The sequence below is a fragment of the Castanea sativa genome, chromosome 6 (assembly GCF_040712315.1).
Source record: "Castanea sativa cultivar Marrone di Chiusa Pesio chromosome 6, ASM4071231v1".
In the NCBI taxonomy this organism is placed as follows: domain Eukaryota; kingdom Viridiplantae; phylum Streptophyta; class Magnoliopsida; order Fagales; family Fagaceae; genus Castanea; species Castanea sativa.
Window position 1 is genome coordinate 11,637,285 of NC_134018.1, and position 9,252 is coordinate 11,646,536.

The 9,252-nt window shown below is 32.6% G+C and overlaps 1 protein-coding gene across 1 annotated transcript; it reads left to right on the forward strand.

Moving 5' to 3' along the window:
* Positions 1 to 485: 485 nt before the first annotated feature.
* Positions 486 to 3,584, forward strand: LOC142641008 (putative serine/threonine-protein kinase PBL23). Its single transcript, XM_075815361.1, has 5 exons — positions 486 to 896; positions 1,581 to 1,762; positions 1,857 to 2,046; positions 2,468 to 2,859; positions 3,082 to 3,584. The coding sequence occupies exons 1-5, from the start codon at positions 773 to 775 to the stop codon at positions 3,343 to 3,345; spliced, it is 1,152 nt and encodes a 383-aa protein (XP_075671476.1). The 5' UTR covers positions 486 to 772; the 3' UTR covers positions 3,346 to 3,584.
* The last annotated feature ends 5,668 nt before the right edge of the window (positions 3,585 to 9,252 follow it).

Consider the following 9,252-nt stretch of genomic DNA (forward strand, 5'->3'; position numbering starts at 1 on the left):
TCTTTCTAATCGAGAATGGAGATATGGAGAGGTTTAAATCTCTCCACCTAACGATCAATATATAAATACAAAAAATGAATTTTTTTTTTAAAATCAATTTTGTGGTGCTGAATTACTTCAGTGAAACACTTAAATTTAGGATTGGTTCACTAAATTTGAGGTAACAATTACAAATGGGCTTAAATTTGTTTTGTTTTGTTTTATTTTGTTTTGCAAATCATAGTTTATCTTAAAATGCTTACTCATCCACACTAGAAGGTAGTATCTGCCATATAGTTGGCTATGATGATGTCCCGATTTTAAGGCATATTACAAATCATGATATATAGGGGCCTAAAAAAAAGCATGTACAGAATCAAAATCCATTTTGCCTAAACGGATTTTTGAAAATGAGAGAGAGGAGAAGAAGACAGTTAAGAAAAGATGGGCGTAAGCCTCCTTTTCCAAATATAGCAAAATTGACCAAGTCATTTGCCAATTCGGAGTCAACGGATTTGTTGGAAAAATGAAGCAGAACATAATAATGGGATAATCTTCTTTGGTTTCCTGAGGGACCAGCAGGAAGATCTGGTTTTTCCGGTGCCTAGGAAATTGATAGAGAGAAACGGATTGATATCTTCATTTCAAACTACATTTCTTGTGCTAATTGAATTTGATCAAACATCTATAGACGTGCCCGTCCGTATAAAGTTTTATGACAATTCAATGCAAGATTTTGATGATCTTTTGAATGTGGATGTGGAAGGGTTGAAGCTGTAGAGGGAAGAGGAAGATGAACTGCTTTAGTTGTTGTATGTCACAAGAGAAAATCAACAGAAGGTCATTGAAAAAGAGCATTAAGGAATACCACGACACGAAAACTTTAGCCTCATTCACTAAGCTGTCCTTCAAATCTGGTAATTTTCTTAGTTTCAATGTTATTTTTCCTCAGCCTTTGCAACTTATACTGAATTTAAAGGAAGAAAATTATTTTTCTTTCAATCATGTATTCAGATTATGAGATATAAGCCTCTAGTTTTTGGTAGGTACAATAATCTTAGTTCTTGGTTTCTACATTGTTAGCAAGTGACATGGACAATATCCATGTACAAATATCTGCATTTTGCTGTCCCATTGTCTTAGGTTCGGCCTTTTTCTCAATCCAAGGATCATATATGTCCTTTGTCATGACAGTTATATAGAGATATGGACATCATGTACTGCCTGGTTCCTGCAAATCCCACAAGTTCGGTCATTTAAATCAATGCAAGCACTAAACCTTACAGATGTATAATGTTTATTACACATTGTCACAAAATGTTTGTGAACATAAACTTTGTATAAATCCTTCATTTATTTATTTATTTTGGGGGGAGGGGTCGTTAATTTGATGAAGATATTGTTAAAATTTAGAAAGGGACATTTATAAGCACCAACTTATTATCTTTGTTATAAATAAATAATTACCCTGAATACAATCATTGATCTCCAAAAGTTCCGTGGAAAAATAGTTAATCGAAACTACTCATTTCTTTTGAAACAACATTTGCTTTCCAAAACCTGGATGGCCAATGTAAATTTGAACACATTTTATCTTGCAGATAGCAGTAGACGACGGTACATAACTGAAGAGATTCAGAAGATTGGAAAGGGAAATATCTCTGCTAAGATTTTCACTTTCCGTGATTTGTGTGTCGCAACTCAAAACTTCCACCTTGACAATCTACTAGGTGAAGGAGGCTTTGGGAGGGTGTACAAAGGAATCATTCCTAGCACGAACCAAGTACCATTGCCATCTATACTTAAGTCTATCATGTAAAAAGAAAAGAGTAAAGGGTCTACAAAGTTTAATAATTTTGTGTTTTCATCTCATTCAGGTTGTTGCAGTTAAGCAACTCGACAGGAATGGGTTCCAAGGAAACAGAGAATTTCTTGTAGAGGTTTTGATGTTGAGTCTTCTTCACCACCCTAACCTTGTCAATTTGGTTGGATATTGTGCTGATGGGGATCAGAGGATTTTAGCTTATGAGTACATGCCCAATGGTTCTTTGGAGGATCACCTTCTTGGTATCCCCAAATAACTCAATTTGCATCATTTATTAAAGCATTGAATTAGATGGGAGAATTGGAAAAAAATGAATAAATTATCCCATTTAAAATATAGATTTTGAACCTTCTTTCCTTCAAACATGGTCTTTTCTAAATTAGCTAATACATATGCCAACAACTTAAGATGATTATGCTCATCGTGTGCTTAAAATGTCTTTTTAGTCAAGCAAACTAAATCCAAGGCTGAATTTATTTTCATTCAACATTTTGAATTTGGCATCAAAGTCTTACTTTCAAATCTTGCATACTGTAAAAATTTTGTTGTGCGCCTTTCATTTTTTCTTTCTAGCAAGACAAATCATCCATGCAACATGCATTGCAGCTAGACCATAAGGTGTCTTAACTACTATTTTCTGCTACGCATAAATTTGATTTTCAGAGGCACCTCCCGACGCAGAGCCTTTGGATTGGAATACCAGAATGAAAATTGCTGAAGGAGCAGCAAGAGGGCTTGAATACTTACATGAAACAGCTGATCCCCCAGTGATATATCGCGATTTCAAAGCATCAAACATTCTATTGGATGAGAACTTCAATCCGAAGCTTTCTGATTTCGGCCTTGCAAAGCTAGGTCCAACAGGGGATAAGACCCATGTCTCCACCAGGGTGATGGGAACCTATGGCTACTGTGCACCAGAGTATGCACTCACAGGCCAGTTAACCACAAAATCTGATGTGTACAGCTTTGGAGTAGTGTTTTTGGAGATAATCACAGGAAGAAGAGTCATTGATAATGCAAGGCCCTCAGAAGAGCAGAATCTAGTTTCTTGGGTATGTCTATTAGGTTGAAGCTCTCCAAACAAATCTTCTCTTCAACATAATTAGACTTCAAACTTTGCACGTTTTGACACTCCTTCCAATGGAGAACTAAAAAAATGCTCCAATAGTTTTTAAGTTTTCTTGCATTCTTTTTGTTACTCGATAACAGTTTGATGGTGCAAGCTAGAACCAAAACTTGAAGCCTTGAAAATTGATCACATTCATCTTTTGCAGGCACAACCACTATTTAAAGATAGGAGAAAGTTTACGTTAATGGCTGACCCGTTGCTTGAAGATAACTACCCTGTAAAGGGTCTATACCAAGCTCTGGCCGTTGCAGCCATGTGTCTCCAAGAAGAAGCTGATACTCGGCCTTTGATCAGTGATGTTGTAACAGCTCTTGAATTTTTATCCACACACAAGAATGAAGAGGGTTCTGGGAAGTACAGTGGCGATGCTAATCAACGTAGCAATGGAGATGTGCAGTTTGATAGCTAGATGATGGTATTGAGGGGGGCAGAGAATAAGAAAAAGGTACCAGTGGGGCTTTTCAACCGTTTCTTGAAATTTCATCATGTTGTTGTAAAATAGTCAAGAACTAACCCCAAGCTGAGCTGCAAATATTGTAAAAAATTAAAGAACTACACCAATACCATTTACTTTAATATCGTTTTTCTTTATTTTTTTCCTTCCCTAAGTTTTTGCCCAACAATTTTTAACAACGACGCCCTATGATATCATGTACAACGAACATTGTGAATTTTATCATTTGAAATAAAACTATAAATTCAATTATCTAATTATAGAGTCCGTTTGGATAGAACTTATTTTGCTGAAACTGAAAACTGAAAACACTGTAGCAAAATAATTTTTAAATATGTGAATAGTACCGTGGGACCCATTTTTAATGAAAAAGTTACTGAAAAGTAAAATTTGTGGGACCCATGAACAGTGCATTTGTGCACTGTTCATGGCTGAAAAGTCAAACCTTGCGGCTGGGTTAAAAAAAAAAAAAAAAAAAAGAAGGAAGCAAAACGCGGACGTGTACACTTGGATCCAAACGCCCTCATAATATACAATCATTAAAAGATTGTAGCTCAATTAAAACCTCTTAATATTTCCTGTAAAGATTGAAAGCTCGGATTTGTACTAAAACACAAGAGCTTATTCAGACCCAAAAAAGAAATTACGGCTAGATTGCTTTTATTATAACTTAGACTAAGTGTAGAACAAGAGTAAAGAAATTACGGCTAGATTGCTTTTATTCTAACTTAGACTAAGTGTAGAACAAGAGTAAATAAGCTCAATGAACTAATAACTCTACCCTAAGCCATATTCATCTATCATCGACAATAAAATGAAAGCTTAAAACGTAAGGAAGAGAGATGCAAATACAAAATAACACAGAGACGTATTATCGAAGAGAAAACCGAAGAATTCGGCGAAAAACCTCTCTACGATCCTCCAAGTTGAAATCGATCTACTAAATAATAAAGTTAGAATACACGAATAACAAAAGACCCTCCAAGCCTAATTTATATAGTGTACTTGAGTCCTCCAAGCTCCTGCTACCAACGGACTTTTCGGAGTCTTGTCTTCTCTAACTTTCCAAATCCCGCAATTTAGCCCGATTGCATCCGCCAATGAATGACTCATTCCAATGCTTCCTAGTAGCACCAAAATTTACACTCAGAATGAGTGTGGTATATGTTTGGGCTAGCAACCTTTCAAAGATCTAGAGATGGAGAGGTAGGAGTTGAGGAAAATCACAAGGAAATGTGTAGATGATTGTGGGTATGACAATCTCTAACTCTCAAGTGTATTTTCTAGGGTTTTTTCTCTAAAAAACACTCCTTACAATTTGTGGGTAATGAGGGTATATATAATGTAGGTAAAAACTTGGTAAAGCAACACACAACTTTTTGCCAAACAGAAACTTTTGCGGGTCCTTTGTGGGTTGGCCCTTCTCACGAGTTAGTCGCGAAAATAATAGCTTCACACGATTCTTCATCTTCCAATCGTGTGCTCTTCACGTGACCTTTTCGCAAGTTGCTTCTCGTGAACTACTCGCGAGCCAATCGTGAAATTCATTTATTCAACTTTTGAAACTTGATTCTTTACTGATTTATCACACTCATCCCTTACATATAAATCCACATATATACAGGAAAAATGATTGAAGAAATTACAATCAAATTTGGCCAGAATTAAAGTCAACACAATATAGTTGGAAATCACTATTTTACAACAACATATAAGTTAAATCCTCCCTTCCTACTATAACTATCAAATTGCAAATATATATATATATATATATATATATATATATATATATATATATATATATATATAATCCTATACTTTTAATGTTAAGTGTCAACTCTATAAATTATCGCTTATCCAAAAGTTTGAGACCATCTTCTTAGATATCATGATAAATTATTGATTGTACCAAAAGTTTAAGCAATTAGAAAATTGTAAATTTAATCATTTAAATATCATCCTAACAAACTTGTTTTCTTTATTTTTTGTTAGCTTAAGGGATTTGAATCAAATCTCATCAAGCTGATCATCTATCTTTTTACATACTATTTGTATCTTATAAGTTTGAAATCGCATCTAAATCAACCATTTCACTAAAAAAAAACTTACAATTTACACCTTTAAGATTAATATTACATCAATATTAATATGCCCAACATAACCCACCCATAAACAATATTCTTTGGTATTAGGGAGACATTGTTTTTAAGTGAATTAACAATGAAAATGTGATGAAACAATAAGGAAAGAGGCACATTTACAATGTTATAATGGACAATGATGTAAATTGAAACTAATTTATAACTCATATCAAACATCATTTTTCCCTTACGTAGGAATGGGTGGGGTAGAAGGTATCTCATGAGACGATCTTATAAGACTTCTCTCTCATACACCCACACATGGTTAAAGTAAGATGGACACGTGTTGCTAGGAAATTTGGAACCACCAAATGTTATTCATACAATACAGTTAATGCTATAAATATAATAGTTTTTGCAACAAATTTTACATTTGATATGTTGGTAGGTTATTATTAATTCTCTTATAAACTTATTACTAATAATAGTCTAATACTATTTTATTATGCACCACTAACAATTTATCACCTCAATCAATTTTAAAATTTGTTGTAAATTATGTTAGGTAACTTATTATTGGTAAACAAAAAGATGAACCACATTTGCACGTGTGATGCATGTACTAATACTATAGCGTTATAGCTTAAATGGCCGCAATTCACTGATAGAATTTCCCGCCAAGAGACAATAGGGTTTACTCAGAACACACAATAGTTAGACAACACGTCATCTCTTGATTTTCTCATCATTTGAATAAGAGTTATGCTTGGGTGTAATATTTTCCCCCTTTTTATTTTTATAATTGATTTATATGACTTATTACAATTAGAATAACCTCATTTTTACTTGAATTTATTGTTAATATCATTTCTTTTATGAGAATACTAAATAATTTTAACAAACACACATGGAGAGACGAGAGAAGGTCTTAAAGAAACTTACAATGGTGTCTATCCAAAATGACCTAACTTTTGGATACACAGCACAGACTTTAAACCTCTTTAACAGTAATAACAATAATTAAAATAATATTATTACTGTTAATATCATTTTTAGATGTATTAAACTATTAATAATATCATGTCATATTATTAGTCCGAAAAAAAATGTTACGTCTCTAATCCTATATTGCATATTTACATGATTTGTGCGCTAGCTTTAAGCCTATAAACAAACTTTAATTTTTCTTTTTAAAGCATTCTATAAAATAATTAACTTTTTGTGCATAATATATTTGTTTTCAAAGGTTCATTCTCTCTAAAATCACTATGGACCAAAATGCAACGAGAAAGCTCGTAAAGAGAAATGCTCAATTAGGAACTGAACTTTTTTTTTTACTATGCACTGAAACTTTATTCAGTAATTTTCTTCTAATGTCTCATCTAGAAGAAGTTTTACTTAAGCTTAAAGTGGAGACAAAAGTGGTTTTAAGCAAATCAACTAGTGTTTTTTTTTTTTTTTTTTTTCAATAAGCTAGCTTATTGATTTGATGTCCCCTTCGATCAAGATTTGTAGACAACTAGCTAGAGAGGACCAAGTTGATGATAAATATAATTAAAAGTCAGCCATATTAATTTGGTGTTCTTCTCAACATCAATATTTGATAACTTTACTTTGGATTAATTTTTGGCAAATTTATGGTTGTATTACATTGTCACTTTTATACCCTTTTTTTATTTTATTTTTTTATATCAGGATAATAAGAAATTAGTAACTAGTTTCATATTTAATGTTTTAATTTCAAGTTTTTAATTTTATAAAAATAGAAAACTTTAAAATTAGGAAACTATACACAAAACCTCAAACCCTAAAAAACACGAAATCCCTTCATGTGGTATTGCTTAATGCTTATGTGTAAATCATTAATTATGTACTCCTAACATTTAACCCATTAGGGTTTTTGAATGTAACACAAAGTCCCTTATGTTTTTTTTTTTTTTTTTTAAAGAGTTTCAACTTATGGCGTTCGTTCCTAATGATAACTCTTTATTATCAGACCAAGACACCAATCAGTTTTTGGTGCAGGCGGAGATTAAACCCCAGATCTCTTATACAGCCATCAAAGATTTTATCAGTTGAGTTAATTGGAACCCACCCTTATGTGTTATTATTATAGGCAACTCACTATTTATTTTTAATAGATGTTTAATGGTTTACATATATAATAATTCCATAGAGATGTTAAGTGTTACACTTAAAATAATGGTCATGTTAAGGAGAAATTATTAGGTCTACTAGGAGGACTACTGATGTGGTCCTCCCAACCAATGAAATAATGCTATTTATACAAATATGTGAATGAATTTCCTAATCAGCACAAGGAATAAAAAATAAATTTACTAAGTGATGTCACATTTGCATAAATATGAGCATTTATTGGTTGGGAGGTTAATGAGGATCACGTTAGCAGTCCTTTTAGTTAGGGGTGTCAATTTGTGTTAGCGTGTCGGGTTCGTGTTGTGTCGAGGTAGGAGTATTCGACTAAATGGCTCAACCCTAACCTGACCCATTTAATAATCGTGTTATAATCTTTCAACCCTAACCCGACCTATTAATAAGGCGGGTTGACTTGACCCAACCCATTTGACACGCTTAATAAACGAGTTGTGTTGGGTTGACATGAATCTAACACAACCTATTTCAACTTGCATGACATTAAATATAACATCCATCTAGAAACAATTTTTTTTACGTCCCAAAAGTAGTGCATACACTTCAAATCTTCAACCCACATGCAAAATAATATAGTTCAACAAATATATAACATTCTTCTAGAAATAAGTTCTTTATACTCCAAAAGAAGTGCATACACTTTAGAGAAAGAGATAGTAAAAACCGGTTTAAGAATTGACACTTTGAGTTTGAGAATTGGGCGTAAGAAGAGTAGTACGGCTGAAATTTAAAAAAAAAGAAAAAAGAAAAAGATATTTATAAGAAGGTTTAGAGATTTAGGGTTTGTAGGGTTTAGAGATCTAGGGTTTGTAAATTTTTAATTTCCAATTATATCCCTTGTAAATTTTTGTAATTACTCACTTTTCTTTTTAAATGTAAAATATATGTTGGATATAAAATGTATTTGACAAATCTAAAATAAAATGAATATGTATTTGTTATTTGAGTTAAATGAGTTGTGTTAAGTGGGTCATTTTAGGTTGACACAAATAAATTGGCGTGTCAAACGTGTCTATTGTGGGTTACACGGGTTGACCTACTTATGACACGTTTCTTATCGTGTCGCTTTCGGGTTGACCTGTTTATGACCCAAACCCATTAAGGCCCAACCCTAACCTGAAAAAACCTGTGTCGGGTCCATATCGTGTTTGCGGGTTGGGTCGAACATTGATACCCCTACTTTTAGTGGACCTAATAATTTCTCCATGTTAAGGAGTACCCCAAAGGCACAAATTAAATATTAATAAATGCTAAATTATGAGCAATAATGCACATTTAAATGAAATAAAATATACATATTAATGATTATTGGCTTACATGCACAAATCCATTGTGGTTATATGTGCTTTTTTGGATATATGTGTATATTTTGACTTTATTTTTTAAAAGTTTTATAAAATTATTATTTAATAAAAAAATTAAATGAATCTTAACCATTTTCCTTAGGGCATTTGTTAACAAAATCCTTAAAATAATACCACAATAGGGTTAAATGTTATATTCAAAACTTCAAATGTTTTTGTGATTTATGAATAAATCATAGGAGGTCTTGTGTGCTATTCCTATAAATTTTATATATATATATATATATATATATATATATATTATT

What these genes read in the sequence shown, in the direction of transcription:
- LOC142641008 (XM_075815361.1), top strand. Translation starts at nt 773, where the DNA reads ATGAACTGCTTTAGTTGTTGTATGTCACAAGAGAAAATCAACAGAAGG. An exon ending in TAAGCTGTCCTTCAAATCTG is followed by an intron (nt 897 to 1,580) that starts GTAATTTTCTTA and finishes TTTATCTTGCAG; the next exon opens with ATAGCAGTAGACGACGGTAC. An exon ending in TTTGGAGGATCACCTTCTTG is followed by an intron (nt 2,047 to 2,467) that starts GTATCCCCAAAT and finishes TTTGATTTTCAG; the next exon opens with AGGCACCTCCCGACGCAGAG.